Consider the following 18,036-nt stretch of genomic DNA (forward strand, 5'->3'; position numbering starts at 1 on the left):
CTTAGTTTAATACCCAAGCTGTGAGCCCACTGTTTATCACAATAGAGGAACCGTCTTGGCTAGAATTGTGGGATTTGGGTTATACTTTATTCCATCTGTCATACTGCATTTGATCAAGCCACATCTTGTCCAGTTCCCCAGATGGTGTAAACTGATGCAGCTCCATTGACTGTTAGGGAGCTATGCCAATTTACACGTGTGTGATAACATACAGGACTAATGGCCTGATTTGAAGGGGGGAAGAGCACTCACCACTCTTAGTCAATGAAAGTGATGGGAGAGCTGTACACTTCTGACATTCACATCATGAAATATTACTGAGAGGGGAATCAGGGCAATTCTGTCTGCCAGTCTAATCCTGACCAGTGCCCTTCTCCTGCCCTTCACAGGCAGGACACAATGTGCTGAGGAAGAAAATGTCCAACCAAACCACCATGACTGAGTTCCTTCTCTTGGGATTCTCTGATGTTCGGAAGCTGCAGATTTTACACTTTGTGGTGTTTCTAGTGCTTTACTTGGCAGTTCCGGTGGGGAACCTTCTCATCATCACATCTGTAGCCCTCAACCACCACCTTCACAACCCTATGTACTTCTTCCTGATGAATCTGTCCATCCTAGATATCAGCTCCATCTCTGTCACCATCCCCAAATCCATGGCCAACTCCCTCATGAACACCAGGTCAATTTCCTATGCTGGACGCATTGCCCAACTTTTTCTCTTTGTCCTCTTTGTTGCAACCAATGTTGCTGTACTCACTATCATGGCATATGACCGATATGTGGCCATTTGCCTACCACTGCACTATGAGAGAATGATGAACAGGAGAGCTTGTGTCCAAATGGCAGCCAGTGCCTGGACCAGTGGTATTCTCTACTCTGCACTGCACACTGGGAACACCTTTAGTTTACCCTTCTGTCAGTCCAATGTCATCAACCAGTTCTTCTGTGAAATCCCACAGCTACTCAAGCTCACTTGCTCTGACTCATATCTCAGTGAAGTTGCAGTTCGTGCCTTTAGTGCATGTTTAGCCATAAGCTGCTTTGGTTTAATAACTGTATCATATTTTCAGATCTTCACCACAGTGCTTAGAATCCCCTCTGAGCAGGGCCAACATAAAGTCTTCTCCACCTGCCTTCTTCACCTCACTGTGGTCTCTTTGTTCTTTTGCACTTCCATATTTGCCTACCTGAAGCCCACCTCCAGCTCAACCTCTTGTCTGGGTCTTGTGGTGGCTGTTCTCTATTCCGTGCTACCATCAATGATGAATCCGATCATCTACTGCATGAGGAACAAAGAGATCAAAGCTGCACTGAGGAAACTGATTGGGTGGAGATTATTCACCCAAGAATAAAATGTCTGTCTTTCTCCCTTGATCATGATTTTATTCTGAGTTTCTTTATAGATATATTCAACTGATGACAACTTTTTTCCATAAAAAACATAGCATGCAATCTGTTTATATTATAGTAAAAATCCAGACTATCTCCACTCAAATCATTGGAGCAACTGTAGAATTACACCAGAGTAAATAAGATTAGAATCTATTTGTCTAAGGGATTTCTGTTGACAGCAATACCATGCTATCTAAGCCCCTTGCACATAAAATGAGTAGCCATGGCTATATCCCAGGTAGACTTCATGAAGTCCTTCTGGCTCTTCTTCTTTTGTGGGGAGAAAATTCTGCTTGAGATCTGAGAGGTTTTATTTGCTTCATTGTCTCTGTTTTTGTTTGTTTGTTTAGTTTTGTTATGTTTATTGGTGGTTTCCTTGTTCCAGGTGTTCTTGGATGTGGGAGTTTGAGAGAGTGGGGTGTATTTGATTAGATAGGGATCTCATTTTTTCTCATATATTGGGCATGTCAATGTCATCAACTCTTGGTGGGGTTTCTGAGAGAGCTCAAGTTTTGTTTCCAGCAATGATGAAGGGGCAGAAATGAGTCTCTGTAGCTGTTTGAATAGCTGATTTCCTGCTGAAATGAATATTTTAATGCTTCTGAGATTTTGTTGTGTTATTAACTATGGATTAGGGCAATTAGAGCCTTAGATAAGTGTCTTTTTAGTAATTCTTTATCTAAATAAATAAATAAATGTTGCATCATCCTTGCTATGATGGAAAGGCTTTTTTGAAGAGAAAGGTTTTGCATGTTTCCTAATGACAATCTGACCCTGATAATGAGGCCCAATTTTGATCCCATTGACGTTTTTAGTGTGACAAGTGCGGAGTTGCTATGTAACATTTTCTCTTATGTTATGCTTTGTCCGGCTGTGATAAATAAATCAGACTTTGTTCAGAAAAGGCTGTCTGGTCACTCAACTTACTACTGGCCATAGTTCCTGAGGGACGAACTGCAGGTACCGAACACAGTTGATCTTCTGAAAAATTCCATTTGGTGCACAAGATCCTGTAGCCAGAAACCCAGTTTAAGAGTGTAAGAACTGTGTAATTCAATCCTAGGTGAGATACAGGCATGAGGCAGAGACCAGACGGGGTGTGCTCAGAGACCAGGGAAAGGGCAGAGGTGTAGCTAACCATAACAATTGGGATTTAGCCATTCGCTTATAAAGGATTTGGATTTGTCCAATGGTGTGTTGTCCACACAAGGATTTGACTGTGTCTAAAGGTGCCCCTGGATCTCAGAATCTGCCTATTTATTAATTATTATTATTATTATTATTATAGTATGTTTGTGAATACTAAATATAAGACAATAAAAAGGAGATTAGATAGATAGATAGATAGACAGGACATGTCTTCACTGCAATGGAAACCTGGGCTCACACTCAGGCTTGAGCTCAAACCCCCCCCCCCCCTTCTGTCTTCACAATAATCTTTCAGATTCAGGCTCGGACCTAGAGTCCTAGGACCTTGTGAGTCTGGAGGGTCCAAGCACAAGTCAAGATCAAATGAAAAGTTCAAGCTCATTGCTTTGCAGTGTAGACACAGCTCTCCACCCCGACTCAGGTCCTGGGAGTCCACCAGAAATATGCCACGATCCTATGGGCCAACTTCCTTTCTCCTCTCTATCCCAAGAATCTCCGGTCCACTCCAGTGAAAACAGAACAACCTCCCTTGGTGTAATGCAGCAACATTGTGAGTCCGTGTTTAACCCTTCTCTTGTCTTCTGAATGCTGATCTGCAAACACCCCAGTGACAGTCTTCTGTGTTTGTAATGGAGACTGACCAGAAGAAGCCTTTTGCAGAGTGCATTGCTTCATGGCCACAGGAGCACAGCCAGATTTTGGGAAATCTCTGGTATGAGGCTGGCAAAACAGTGGACTTTAATAAGAGTACCAGGAATGATCATGCATACCAGCAAGTAGTGAAGAAGATGGCAGCACTGCAAATTTACCAAACCAGTAACAGTGCAGGGAGCAGATTAAGTGTCTCAGGACTGAACACAAGAAAACTAGGGACCAGAACTCTTTCTTGGACAACTCTGATGTTGTGCCCATTTTATGAGGAATTTGACTAGGTATAGCACCGAGCACAAAGCCAGTGGTGGTGCTTGATGACCTGGTGTCATGAACAGATAGTTAAGGGTTAATGCCTCTTTTACCTGCAAAGGGTTAAGAAGTTCACTAGCCTAGCTGACACCTGACCAGAGGAACCAATGGGGGAACAAGATGTTTCAAAAGGAAAGAAGGAAGTTTCCTTTGTTTAGAGTTAGTTTCAGTTTCAGCCAGAGTGAAAAAGATCAAAGAACCAGTCTCTTATCAGAGTAATAAGTTTTAGAAAGGAATAAACAGGTTTATGTTTATTTTCTTTTGTAACTTGTCTTTGGGCAATTAGGGGAGTAATCAAATTTGGGTATTCTTGTGGTTTTTGCCCAGGGGAACATCCTGTGTTTTAAATCTGTTGTCTGTGAGATCAGCTTGTATGCTGTCTCCCAGAGGTTTTTTTTTCTTTTACCTTTCTTTTCTTTAATTAAAAGCCTTCTTTTTAAGAACCTGATTGATTTTTTCCCTATTTTTAGATCCAAATGAATTGGATCTGGACTCACGAGGGATTGGTGGGGGGGGGGAAGAAGTAATTCTTCCTTGTTGTAAGATCCAAGGGATTTGGATCAGTGTTCACCAGGGACTTGGTGGAGTAGTCTCTCAAGGCTACCCAGGGAGGGGAAGGTTTTTGGGGGGAAGACAGATTTCTCCAGATGACTCAAAAATCTGGATGGTGGCAGTTGTTAAGCTGGTAGTTAAGCTTAGAGGTGTTCATGCAGGTCCCCACATCTGTACCCTAAAGTTCAGAGTGGGGGTGAGACCTATGATACCTGGTCAGCTGGGATGGCTTCCTTCTGGTCCCAGATTCCAGCATGGGGACTGATGGGAGCCAGCAGCAAGTACCAGGTAAAGCCAGAAAAGTGACTCTGTTGCTGAAACTGGTTCCAGAGGAGGCTTTGGACCAGGAGCAGCAACTGCACATCCTGGGGCCATACTTGGAGGAGCTGTTTGATGCCTGCCCTGAGACGCAGCCTGCCGCCCAACCTGCAGCAGACACATAAGAGACAATAATGTAATTATATAGCTGAGATACATTGATGTGGAACAATGAGGATACAGAATGTGGAACAATGCAAAAGTTATGAGAAGCCCCAGATAGCAGCATGTACCCACTAATGGCAGATTGTATGCCGGCAGCATGCCCCCCCTCCCCTCACCCACTACCATGTGGAGTTCAAAATGGCCATTGGGAAATGCAACCAGTAAAAATGCCTTGAAAGTGACCTTTTACTGGAAGAGTGCAGATTTTTGCGAGGGCCATTCCCATTTCTTAAAAATTATAATCTTACATTGCCATGCCTGTAACTACTCAGGGGTGTAACGAGCTGCCTGGAAACAGTGAACTTGGGATGGGGGGAGGCAGAAATGTGTTCCTTTCACAAACTTAGTCCATTTCTGTCAGAGGCAGTCCATGCAGGCCACAGGAGACAAAACTCAAAGTCAAACAGGGTTTGAAAATGTGTTCCAAAATGTGCCGGGGATGGGGGGGTGGGGAGGTGTAAGAGGAATGGCTGTGGATTTCTGGATTTGCATGCACTCGAAATCAGCTGAGCCATGGGGGAGCTAATGCAACATCCTGTTGATTCCCTCATGAATTTAGGTGCTGATAGATGTAAGCTTTCCTGAAGCAGGAACTCCAAATAGGTAGTCACTTTGTGGGGAAAGGCATATTTTCCATGGCCAACTTGGTAGCTGGCTAAGCCATTCCATTCATAGGTGTGCTGTTTAGTCACTATACATTTGAATGCTTTGGCTGCACATGCTGCAGCTTTCCCATCGGCAGCTTGGAATTACATCTCCCTTTGCCAGTCGGGCACCAGAAGAACAGTTATGTCCTCCAAAACCTGGAAGGCCTGAAATGACAGAAAAAGCTTTTGTAGCAAGGCCTCTGAAGGCCTCCCCTCCCCCTCCCCAACCCAAATAGTCTGTGATTTTTAAAAAACAAAAAAGAGCTTTGAATTCTTAACTTACCATTGCCTCTGCACATCTTTCACTGCCATTAATCAGGCTGTGTCCAGGGAGCTTCTGTGGCCTGAAGCATCCCCCTCATAATATGCTGAAGCTCAGTTTGGAAAAGTAACATTTTATGTCCTTGAAATTCCACAAGGATTTTTACTGTGCTCCTGCACTGAGCTATTTGAGACAATACCCCTCTGTGTCTTGTCCTATTCCAGGCCCCTCGACCTCTACAGCTGTAACACCTCCACAGCTCACCCACAGTGAAGTACAAATGTGGCCCATCAGAGCTTCATGGACTGTTTCTTGTGGACACGGTCAACAAGCAGGTCCAGTACCAAAAACAGAGGGACTTATGGCTGGAGAAGAGGCATGGCGAGAGGCCAGGGGAAAGGTTCATGCTGGCTGCACAGCTTGAGGACAAGGTTTCAGCGCGGAGCAGGTACTTGCTTCGCAGTTCCTGGAACAGGAAAGGCAGCTGAGGGAGGAGGACAGAGCTCAGCAGAGAGAACGGTTTGAGCGGCTGACATCAATAGTGGCTGCATCACTCTCACAAAGGCCTGGGTCCCCTGCATGGTATCCTGGGATGCAGCCCAGAAATGGCTTGGAAAACTCCATGGCTGTGTGGCTCACACAAGCAGGATCCATGAACAGCTGGACAGGACAGCTTAGCCCGATGCATTCCCCCATCCTGACCCCCTCCTCTCTGGGTGCCTCCACCCCCAACACCAAGTGTGTGGAAAATCGGGAAAGCAGGGAAGTGAGACCAGGGGGGCAGGGGACATGCAACAGTAAGTGGTTGCACTGTTTGCCCTTGTTCATGCACTTTGTTGTTTTTTTCTTTTTCTGTAAGGTGCTGTTGTTACCAGTGTGTTGTTGTGGTAATGGCTGGCCTGCCTGGCAATGAGTGAATGTTGTACTTTTCTAATACATGTTTATAAATAAAGCTTCTCATTTCATCAAGAATGTTTATTGCTATCACTGCATCACAACATACCAATGTGTATTTAAAATGATAAAGGTAAACACATGATCGGGGACCATTAGGAATCAGTAAGCAAACACTATTTCTCTATACAGTTAGGTACAGCAATCCACACTTGTCTCACTTCCTTATATGAATCCACACACCTCCATTCATAAGTGGTTATGTCATTCATAAATACATTGCATGGCAATCAAGCTATCACCGCGCTCCAAGCACTGACCCCCACCCAATCAATGACCTCCATCCCCACCCGCCACAAGCACATTTGTAAAGGTACTGTTCCCCCTCTTCCATTGGGCCTGCATGTCCATGACATGGGAGCGCAAAGCATCCCTGACTTCTGTTGCCCAGGTGCATCCGGCACGAAGCTGTGGTAGGTGCACTGTCTGGCTGAGTGTAAAAATTCAGCAACCCCTCACTGTCATAGATACTTTCAGGGGGAAATGGCTCACCTCTGGCTTCTCAATGATTGTGAAGAGCACAGCAAGCCACAGAAATGTGGACAGCATTGATGACACTGGCATCCAAGTGGGTCTGTAGACATCTCCAATGGGATTTCCATCTGCCTAAAGCATATTCAGCAACCATTACACACCTGCTAAAAGTATAATTAAACCTTTGTTTCCCAGGGCTTCCGAAATCTGGGTACAGTTTCAAAGCTGAGAAAAAATGGGTTATGTGGGGCCCCCCAGAATAATGGTGGGGACAGTAACTCCATTTATGACAATATCATATGGTGTGAATAGTGTCCTAGCCTATCCATGAAAGTAGACTCCTGATCAACGAAAAACTCTGGCATGATGAACTTTCTCAGTGCAACCCATGTTGACATTCATAAATCGCCCTCTTTTGTTAAGCCCCTTCATTTTCAGTTTAAATCTATTTTACCAAAAAATCCAAAGTTTTACTAAAAGTAGTATTCATTTTTTTCTAATTTTCACCCTACTGTTGTATCATTCAAAAAATAACTTGTTTTATTAGGAAAATACAATATATTGCATGAGATACATATATTATGATAATACATTAGTCAGTGCATATATGCAAAGGTGCCTGTTCAAGTAAGGGCCTGTATTAAACTAGAAAGATACACACAATAAACAAACAGGTGCCCATGTAAGCTCTGAAGTACACACTCATCTGAACATACTGATGAATCTCACGCCCATCACGTACACATTTCAAGCTGCTAGCAGATAACAGTTTAAAGATCTGACACACTAAAATGGGAAGAAAACGAAAATCTGTACCAGAATATGTTTCAGAACATAAGGAAGTATTCAAAAGTAAAAAATAAAAAAAAATAAACAAGAGGAAAGGATGAAGGTGAGTCTATGCACTGCATATACTGTGTCAACAAAGTTGTAGGCTAGGAGTTCTAAGTCTACAGCAATCAACTCTTTATTCAAATGAAAAAAGAGTTCATTTGGGGATTAGAGATGTATTGTTTTCTTAAACTCAGAGGGGCATTGTGTTTTGAGTTCTGTTTTAGTTCTGCAGCAAACCACACTGAATTCCGTTCATGAAGCATTAATCTACTGAATACTTTTCCCCCTTTTCCTTCCATCCACAGATATAAATCCCGACAGGTGCTCCTTGACGAAGGCAAACTATGAGTCCCATCAATGGCCCTGTGCAGTTTGGAGACCCCATTCTCTCAAAGCAGGCAGTTACCTCAGGAATATCTTTAATACCCGCCATCTTGTGGTACACCATATGCCTGATAGCCTCAGAAACCTCTGCCACCACTTTACCCACAGTCGATTTTAAAACACCAAACTGGTTATCAACGGATCTGTAGCAGTCTGGGGTAGCCAGCTTCCTGACAACTATTGCAGCCTGCTTCGGAACCAGGATGGCCACCCTCATTTGTGTGTCTTTATGCTGGAGGGTCAGGGCAAGATTCTCACAAAGCTCCACAAATGTAGGAGACATCTAGGAGACTGTGGGCAGGGACGGCTCCAGGCACCAGCGCACCAAGCAGGTGCTTGGGGCGGCCAACGGGAAGGGTCAGCACATCTGGATCTTTGGCAGCAATTCAGTGGCGAGTGCCTTGGTCTCTCTTGGAGGGAATGACCTGCCGCTGAATTGCCACCGAATAATGAAGAGGCTGCAGTAGAGCTGCCACCTAGTGTCGATCGTGGCTTTTTTTTCCACTTGGGGCGGCAAAAATACTGGAACCGGCCCCGTGTGTGGGCAGATGTTTTGTTTCTTGTTTTCCCCAGCATTGAAGCTGGTTCTCTCGGGGTACTTGGGTGGACCATTCCATCTTGTGATCTACTTTTCCAGTAGACTGTCCTTGTTTAGTGAAGGCAACTTTAAGTGTGTTAAGATGTGTATCCTGGACTTTTCTCTTCTGTGATTCAGGGCACATTTAGTCACCTTTGTATCTTTGTGTGGAGGAGAGACCATTGGACAAATCTGGATCCCTTTGAAGTGAATGGTGGAATCCCAGTTGTCATGGTTACAGGGCCAGCTTCACTTCTGACCCCTCCTCTTTGAGTGCACCCTTTGAGGTCTCAGCCTCGTGCCTGCCCCCTATTCTCCAACTCTGACATTGGAGTACAGCATCCTGTGCACCAAATGTGATTTCCCAGCATGTCCGACTGGGTTTGTTACCTACAGTTCTTCTCCCCAGGACCTGTGCCCAGGAGCAAGTTGAGTAACCAGACAGCCTTCTCCAAACAAAGTATAGTTTATTTACCACAGCAGAAACAAAGCATTAAAATAAGAGAAAATTTTACATAGCAACTCCATGTCAGTCACAGCAGAAATTTTAATGGGATCCAAATTTGTCCCCATTGTCCAGAGTCAGGGTGATTGTCTGTAGGAAACATTGAAAAACCTTCATCTTCAAAAAAACTTTTCCACCATAGCAAGAATTATGCAAAATTGAATACACAAAATTGAAACAGGTTACAGGTGTGGAAACTGAGGCACAGAGAGTTGAAAAATTAGTTGCTTAGCGCTTCTGACATCCTCTCTCTAGCCACTGGTGCCTGGCTGTCTTCATTATCGTTTAGTCGTTTAGTCTGGGATGTTCAAAGGAATCCCTCTGGCTCCTTTGGAAATCCCAGGCTTTTGTTTTTATTCTTCTGAAATTCAAAAGAAGCACAGAGCTTGGAAATTAGCAAGGCCCAGGATTAGAAAGGGGTGTATGTACCTAAAGATCGTGATAGGTGCCTATTGGGATTCACAATATCTCCTAAGCAGGTTAGGCACATAACTCCCATTAACATTCAATGGGACTTAGCCACCTAGCTCACTCAGTAGCATTCATAAATCCCACTAGGAATCTGCCTCCATCTTTACGTGCCTAACTCCCTTGGTAATCCTAGGCTACAGATAACACAGAATCTGGGCTAGATTCAGTAAACCCTGGGGGAGAGTCTAGGGCCTGTGCTATTCAGGGGGTCAGCCTAGAGGATTAGAATAACCTCTTTTGGCTCTACGATCTATGAATCTATGTACTATAGGTTGGGGGCCTCTGCTTCTGAGCTGTTCAGGGCTCCAGAGAGTGAGTCCCACAAGTCCTTACAAAATAGACATGGATAAACCACCTTCCCGCAGCATTGGTCCTTTAGTGCTAGTGATGCTCAACCCCAGCTCCACACAACTCCTCTGCAGAGAGGAACACATTTGAATCTAGTTCTGTCAGTTCAGTCTCAGAGTGGAGGATGAAAGGCCTCTTAAATAGTTGTGTGTTTGTCTTCTACATTCTACTAGATACTACTAGATTCTAGATAGATAGCTAGATTTTGACCAAAGAATCCTGGGGCTGGATGACTGAGTACATTATGTATTGTAAAAAATCCTCACTCATCGGTACAGTACATTTACTAATTCAGAAGATTAACATAAAGTCACACAGGAAAAAAATACAACACAGAAGTGACTGAGTGACACATTACATAGATGTTCACAGATTCTAAGGCCAGAAGGGACCGTTGTGATCAACTAGTCCATTTTAATTAAATCACACTTTCTAATGAGAATTTTTTTAATAGAAATATATTCCCAAAATGAAGTCAATGCAAGGCACTGTTTTCAGTCAAACAGCAGAAGAGCTTTATTTACTGAAAGCAGAAACAGCAGAAAGAGCGAAGGGGCCAGATTAATAAAGGCATTTACGTGCCTAGTGGGATTTCTTAAAAACATATAGGCCCCCACTGATTTCAATGAATTTTAGACACTTAGGTGCTGTTAAAAATCCCATTAAGTACATTAATATCTTTGACAATCTGGGCCTAGGTGATGAAGTGCAGGTGTTTATAATGGCCATTGATACATTTATCTGTGGGTCCATTGACACAAGATCTTTGATTTCCACCAGAGATGTAATGTTTCCTCTTCACAATGTCACAGCTGCCATTGATGGTGTGGGAAAAGAACAGCAAGGGCCATGAAATAGCTTGTGCCATATCACAAAGCATATGATGGGGCACAAATACAGTAAGGGTCAGAACTTCAAATGTACCTAATCCCCTAAGAAGCTTTCAAAATTCCCATTAATGGGGACTAGGCATCCAAATCACCTTGGCAGCTTTTACCAAGGGATGGCATATTCTCCATCTCTTGAAGTCTTCAAATTGAGACTGGATGTCTTTCCAGAATAAATGCTTTACTTTGACTCAAGTTATTGGGCTCAGTAGAGGGGTAACTCCACGAAATGTAGTGGCCTGTAATATGCAGGTGGTCAGAAGACACAGACTAGATAATCAGATGGTCTCTTCTGACCATTAAAGGGAACTAGGGTCCAAATCTCCTACGGAACTTTGAAAATCCCAGCTTCAAATTTACTTTGGTGCTGGGTTGAGAGCCCTGGAGAATGAAATCCTCCTTTCACCCACAAATCAAGTACTATCAGGGGAGCACATGTTTGTGCCCTTGCCCCACTCAATATATTTGACACCGAATCTGGAGGCACCACCTCTAGGGAGAAGAGGGGATATTTATCTAGGCTGAGGGCTGGGATTTCAAAGAGGCTGAATGAGTTAAGCACAAGTTCCCATGGATTGACCCCTCTCACTCCAAGAGTGGTCCTGGTCCACAAGAGCCGATATGATGTTCACTGTCAGACATTATACCTGTCATCCATTGCCTCTGGGAGAGAATGAAGGAGAACCAGCTGCTTGGAACTGCAGGAGCTCTTTGGGAGGAGTGAGCATGGTCGGTCAAGGTAGAGCTGGACAACATTTTTCCAACCCATGGGCAGATTTATTTTCACTCAGCTAGAATAATAGAAGCATCCGCCATGAACAGACTTAGGATACTATTTTCTGATAGAGTTTCCTTGACCAGCTCTATCAATTTCAATTTCAATACACACCACCCATGCAATGTATTGTAGGTCATGAGCATGCAGCTGGCTCGGAACGTGGATGTCTGATATGATCTGGGCATAAATCGGCCCCTCATCACACTAGTGTGTCACTCCCCTGATAGGCCTCACTCCTACTCTGCAGCAAGTGGTGGCACGCCAAGAGCTGTACCTCATTAATGCAGAACTACAGCCTAAATAGAGCTCATATGATAGTCACCATCTTGGCTTACACCTTGAGGTTGAACTAGAGACCTCCAGAGCTAAGGGTTTGAGTCCTGCAGCTTGAGCTAAACAGCCAGGCTCCCTGGTAGGGGTGTGTACTATTGGGTTATCCGGGAGAGGGGGCGGGCGGAAGCCCGCCCCATGCTAACGGATCCCCCCCCAGCCTAAGGGGATGATCCACAGGGCCACGGAAACCCACTGGTAGGGGTGTGTAGCAGGGTGGATCCCTGCTCCTTCCCTGAAGGGATTAAAAACAGCCCTGGGAAGGGGCCGGGGAAGGAGAAAATAGCTTTTAGGCCTGGCTGATGGGGGAAAGTGGCGGCAGGTGAGGCCACATCCCAAACTGAGCCACAGCTGGCCCCTATAAAAGGCCAGGGAAGCCAGAGCCTAGACAGACAGTCTTCCTCTGCCTGAAGAGGAAGAAGGGCCTGGCTGCAGGGGCTATAGGCAAGGTACCTAGGGTGAAGCAGGGCTGGGGAAAGGCTGAGGAGCTGGGGAGCTCCAGCCTAGAAAGCCCCAGGCTGCGGCCTAGCAAAGGGCCAACTGGTACTGGGGGTTGCAGAGGGCAGCCCAGGGGTAGGCCAAGGCAGCAGGTCCAAACCCCTTTGCCTGTGATGAGTAGGCTGATACTGCAGTCTGCCCCAGAGTGTGGGGCTAGACAATGACTGGCAGTAGCCAATACTTAGGCAAGGTGGGGATAGAGGGTGGGGGTTCCCCAAGGAGGGGAGACCCAGGGAGAAAGGGATTACTGCCAGGGGCAGCACCCCCATGTAAAAGGGCACCAGGTCCAGGGAGGGACACGGGGGGCCTGAAGACAGGCAGATCACCGGCCTGCAGAGGGCGCTCCAGCGCTGGAACGAGCTAATTCCCAGAGTCACCAGCAGGAGGCGCCGCAGGGGTGAGTCGACCTGTCTACAGGGTGTGACAGACTTACAGGCTCTTGGAATTCAACACAGAGGAGATTTGAAACACACACAGACCAGTGGGTGGCATTTGTACATTTGACACTGTGCAGCCACTTTACCTGAACTGGAGTCACTTCTCTCAGCCACGAGGACAGGGCCTCACATCCAATGCCACTGCCTCTGTTTCAGTTTATTCTCTGTCTGGTCCCTTTCTCCCTTCCCTTCCCACACAGGTACACACAGTCACTCAGTCACTCAGTGTACGTCTACACTACGGGATTATTCCGAATTTACATAAACCGGTTTAGCAACACAGATTGTATAAAATCGAGTGCGTGCGGCCACACTAAACACATTAAATCGGTGGTGTGCATCCACGGTCCGAGGCTAGCGTCGATTTCTGGAGCGTTGCACTGTGGGTAGCTATTCCGTAGCTATCCCATAGTTCCCGCAGCCTCCCCTGCCCCTTGGAATTTCCGGCTTGAGATCCCAGTGCCTGATGGGGCAAAAATCATTGCCGCGGGTGGTTCTCGGTAAATGTCGTCAGTCACTCCTTCCTCTGGGAAAGCAACAGCAGACAAGCATTTTGCGCCTTTTTTCCCTGGATTGCCCTGGCAGATGCCATAGCATGGCAACCATGGAGCCTGTTTTGCCTTTTGTGACTGTCACCGTATGTATACTAGATGCCGCTGACAGAGTAACACAGTGACTTTTTAGTGAGAAATGAGTGGAAGGCAGCCTCCAGCTGCTATGATAGTCCAGACAGGACATTAAGCAGTGTGGAGGAGAGGAGCCCAGTTTTGCCTTTTGTGACTGTCACCGTACGTATACTAGATGCCGCTGACAGAGGCGATTCAGCAGCGCTACACAGCAGCATGCTTTTGCTTTTGCATGACAGCAGAGATGGTTACCAGCCATACTGTACCATCTACCATACCATAAATTGGTAATAAGATGATCATGGTTACCAGTCCTTTTGCACTGCACCATTTGCTGCTGTCATAAGTGCCCCTGGCTGAGATCAGCCAGGGGCGCAAAAGCCAAATTGGGAATGACTCCCAGAGTCAATCCCTCCTTTTTGGTATCTAAAAATAGAATCAGTCCTGCCTAGAATATGGGCAAGTGTACTAGAGAAGAACTGTATCATAGAACCAGAGAGCACAGCTGCTCTGTGTCAGATCCTGCAGAAATTATGAGCTGTATGCTATTCACAGGGGGTGCTCCTGCAACAACCCCACCTGTTGATTCCGTTCTTCCCCCAGCCTTCCTGGGCTACCGTAGCATTGTCCCCCCACTTGTGTGATGAAGTAATAAAGAATGCCAGAATAAGACACAGTGACTTTTTAGTGAGAAATGAGTGGAAGGCAGCCTCCAGCTGCTATGATAGTCCAGACAGGACATTAAGCAGTGTGGAGGAGAGGAGCCCAGCATCCTGCTGCTAGTCCAGGGACAATTGAATCTTTTCTTTACACATGAAGGGTGGGGGCTGATGGAGCTCAGCCCCCTGTTGCTATGATGAAGATGGTTACCAGCCATAATGCACCATCTACAAGGAAAAATTAGGAGCAGGCGCCCCTGATCGACCTCACTGATGCTAGTCGGCATGGTTACCAGTCCTTTTGCACTGCCCCATGTGCCAATAGGCTGATGATGACAATGGATATCATCCATATTGTACCATCAGCCACCCATGGCGGGGGGGAGCAAGGATGTTGGTGTTGAGTGCTGCAGCATCGCGTCTATCTGCAGCATTCAATAAAGATAGGGTGACATGTAAAAAAGTCAAGAGAGGATTGTTTTCCCTTTCACTTCTGGGGTGGGGGGGTGCGTAAATTGCCGAGCTATGCCCTGACCCACTGCGGACACTGTGTTTGACCCTAGAAGCATTTGGAGCTCAGCCAAGAATGCAAATGCTTTTTGGAGACTGCAGGAACTGTGGGATAGATTGAGTCCTCCAGTCCATGAGCGTCCATTTGATTCTTTGGCTTTCCGTTACGCTTGTCACGCAGCAGTGCGCTGAGTCCCTGCTATGGCGTCTCTGTGGAGATTTTTAAAAAATGATTTTGAATTTCGTTTTCTGTAACGGAGTGCTGATAGAACAGATTTGCCTGCCCTTACTGCGATCACATCCGCATGGTCCATGCTGGAGCTCTTTTTTTATTTTTATTTCGGACTGCATCGCCACCCGTGCTGATCAGAGCTCCACGCTGGGCAAACAGGAAATATTCAAAAGTTCGCGGGGCTTTTCCTGTCTACCTGGCCACTGCATCCGAGTTCAGATTCCTGTCCAGAGCGGCCAGTGGTGCACTGTGGGATACCGCCCGGAGGCCAATACCGTCGATTTGCGACCACACTAACCCTAATCCGATATGGTAATACCGATACTAACGCTACTCCTCTCGTTAGGGAGGAGTACAGAAACCGGTTTAAAGAGCCCTTTATATCGATATAAAGGGCCTCTTAGTGTGGACGGGTGTGGCATTAAATCGGTTTTACGCTCCTTAAACTGGTTTAAACGCGTAGTGTAGACCAGGCCTCACACTCCTCAGTGTACACGTAACCTAGCCTAACACAATGTGCCTCTTTGTCCCCTTCTAGTGGTCAGACCTTGTATAGCAGCTTATGAGTTTGCTATTGCCTGTGCACTGTGTCCTTTAGCACAGTCTACACAGGATATTAACATATAGTTATGCATAACATTGTACAACCCACAAACACACACACTACTGCACAGCCGACAAACATACTGCCATGTCCATTCCATATACAAACACACAACAGTGTTCAACCCACATACACATGCAAAACCACAGTAGTGGAGAGTCTAGATTTACATCAATATAATCAGAATACAGCTCTAAAGGCTTATCTGCAAAGTGAAAGGCAACCAGTAATTTACAAGACTTTGGTCATTAAGGAAATGGCATTCATAGATTCCAAGGCCAGAAGGAACCAATGTGATCATCTAATCTGCTCTCCTGCAAAACACCGCCATAAAACTCCCCCAAAATAATTATTTTAGAACTAGAGCATATTTTAAAAAATAATAATAATTTAACCTTGATTTTAAAATTGACAGTGATGCAAAATCCATCACAATCCTTTGTAAACTGTTCCAATGACTGATTAACCTCACTGTTAAAAATGTATGCCTCTCTCTCCTCACTTCACTAGCAATTTATGGAATTATTTCTCTCACATTTCAACTAGAAAGAAGGACACCCCTCCTTTTTAATCTTTCTCTCTTGAATCACTGGCCATGTACATATGTCAGCACTCAGCCATTGCCATTGAAGGTATGACTATACACAGGTAAGAATACAAAATCCGTTTATATGCTGATAGTTTTGTACCACTGAAGAATCCATCTCATCAATCCCATCATTACTGAATGTAGTTGATATTTTTTGAAAGATCTCTACTTTTTGCATTAACTGGAATAAATCACAGGCAATGGATATATCCAAAGACCAGATTCTTCTCAGTGTCAGCGTTTTCCATTTCAAATATGTAAGGAAGTAAAATATCTTCCCAGAATTGTTTCTATAAATATGGTCTATCACATTAAATACATTTCCAAGTTTACAGAGATGTCGAATCTCCTCCTACTAGCCATGGGGTAGGCAACCTATGGCATGCGTGCGAAGGCGGCACACGAGCTGATTTTCAGCGGCACTTACACCACCCGGGTCCTGGCCACCGGTCTGGGGGGCTCTGCATTTTAATTTAATTTTAAATGAAGCTTCTTAAACATTTTAAAAACATTATTTACTTTACATACAACAATACTTTAGTTATATATTATAGAATTATAGAAAGATACCTTCTACAAACATTAAAATGTATTGCTGGCATGCAAAACCTTAAATTAGAGTGAATAATTGAAGACTTGGCACAACACTTCTGAAAGGTTGCCGACCCCTGCTCTAGCCTTACTGGAGAGAATAGAAAGATCCAAAATGAATATCTTTCTATCAATGACACATATCATTAGTTTATTGTCTTTCAAGGTCTTTCTCTCACTCTTTGCTTGAATAAATTGACTTACCATACAATTTAGATAGGATGAAAAAAAGCCTCACTTGTCACACAAGATCATTTAAAAAATCCTGGGCAACTGGAGGCTGCCAGATTTATGTCTATAATTTTCACTCCATACATCTGAAGAAGTGAGTTTTTTACCCATGAAAGCTTATACCCAAATAAATCTGTTAGTCTTTAAGGTGCCACCGGACTCCTGGTTATATTACCTAGCATTTCATATGTGTCCTATTGTAAGTTGGTTCTCTCCAGTAGTTCTGTATATGCATCAGCCTTGTTTGAGATAAAAAAAAAAGTGTAGTCATGCCATTTTGTTCCCTCACTTCTTTTATATACCTTAGGTTAGGCTAACCCCACCTTTAGGGAAAAATCCAGTCTTTGCATCTACATAGAGCATCCTGCAATGCATTAATATCCCGTGCCTCAATACCAAAGTCAATTCCATGCTTAAGACAATTTGGATAGAAAAAGGATTAACAAAAACTGAAGATACAATATAAGATGATAGACTGGCCTTCCATTACAAGTGTAACAAATATCAGCTATTGCTGTCTCACAGTGGCTATGATGAATGATTCATGCAAGGATTGGGGATGATCAGTCTGTTTCAACTCTTTCACCTCTAAAAGAGCATGTTAAGTTATATGTTGGGTGGTGGGGAAGAGTCAATTTGTAGGAATTACTTATAGGTGGCTTAATGTTTTGCATTACCCTCTCAATTGGAGTCTCAAAGAAAAATGGGAAAAAGAACTTAGCCTTATTATCACAACAGAAGCCTGGGAGGATATCAGGTTTAATGTGTGAAAGATACTTCCAGTTCTTTATCCTTGTGATTTTGCCGGAACAAGATAGTAAACAGGTATGTCCGGACTCTAGAACGTTTGTTTAAGCCAAGACTGGCAACACACAGTGAATGCTGGAGATGCAAACAGCCACATGCCAGCCTTTTACACATCGTCTACACCTGTCCAACACCATATTCGGTGCTCTCTCAAAAACTGTAATTGTTGCTATCTTTCCTTCTCCAAGCTTGTATATTTTAGGGGTGCTGGATGCACTGGTATTACCAGTTAACATTAAGAAATGGATTGCAGGAGCTATTT

General features: G+C 44.6%; 1 protein-coding gene across 1 annotated transcript; it reads left to right on the forward strand.

Annotated features, from left to right (window-relative positions):
* Nucleotides 1–416: 416 nt before the first annotated feature.
* LOC120382975 (olfactory receptor 14I1-like) lies at nucleotides 417–1,352 on the forward strand. Its single transcript, XM_039500491.1, has one exon. It carries the CDS (start codon nucleotides 417–419, stop codon nucleotides 1,350–1,352), a length of 936 nt encoding a protein of 311 aa, XP_039356425.1.
* The last annotated feature ends 16,684 nt before the right edge of the window (nucleotides 1,353–18,036 follow it).

Source organism: Mauremys reevesii, linkage group 15, assembly GCF_016161935.1.
Source record: "Mauremys reevesii isolate NIE-2019 linkage group 15, ASM1616193v1, whole genome shotgun sequence".
NCBI classification, from domain to species: domain Eukaryota; kingdom Metazoa; phylum Chordata; order Testudines; family Geoemydidae; genus Mauremys; species Mauremys reevesii.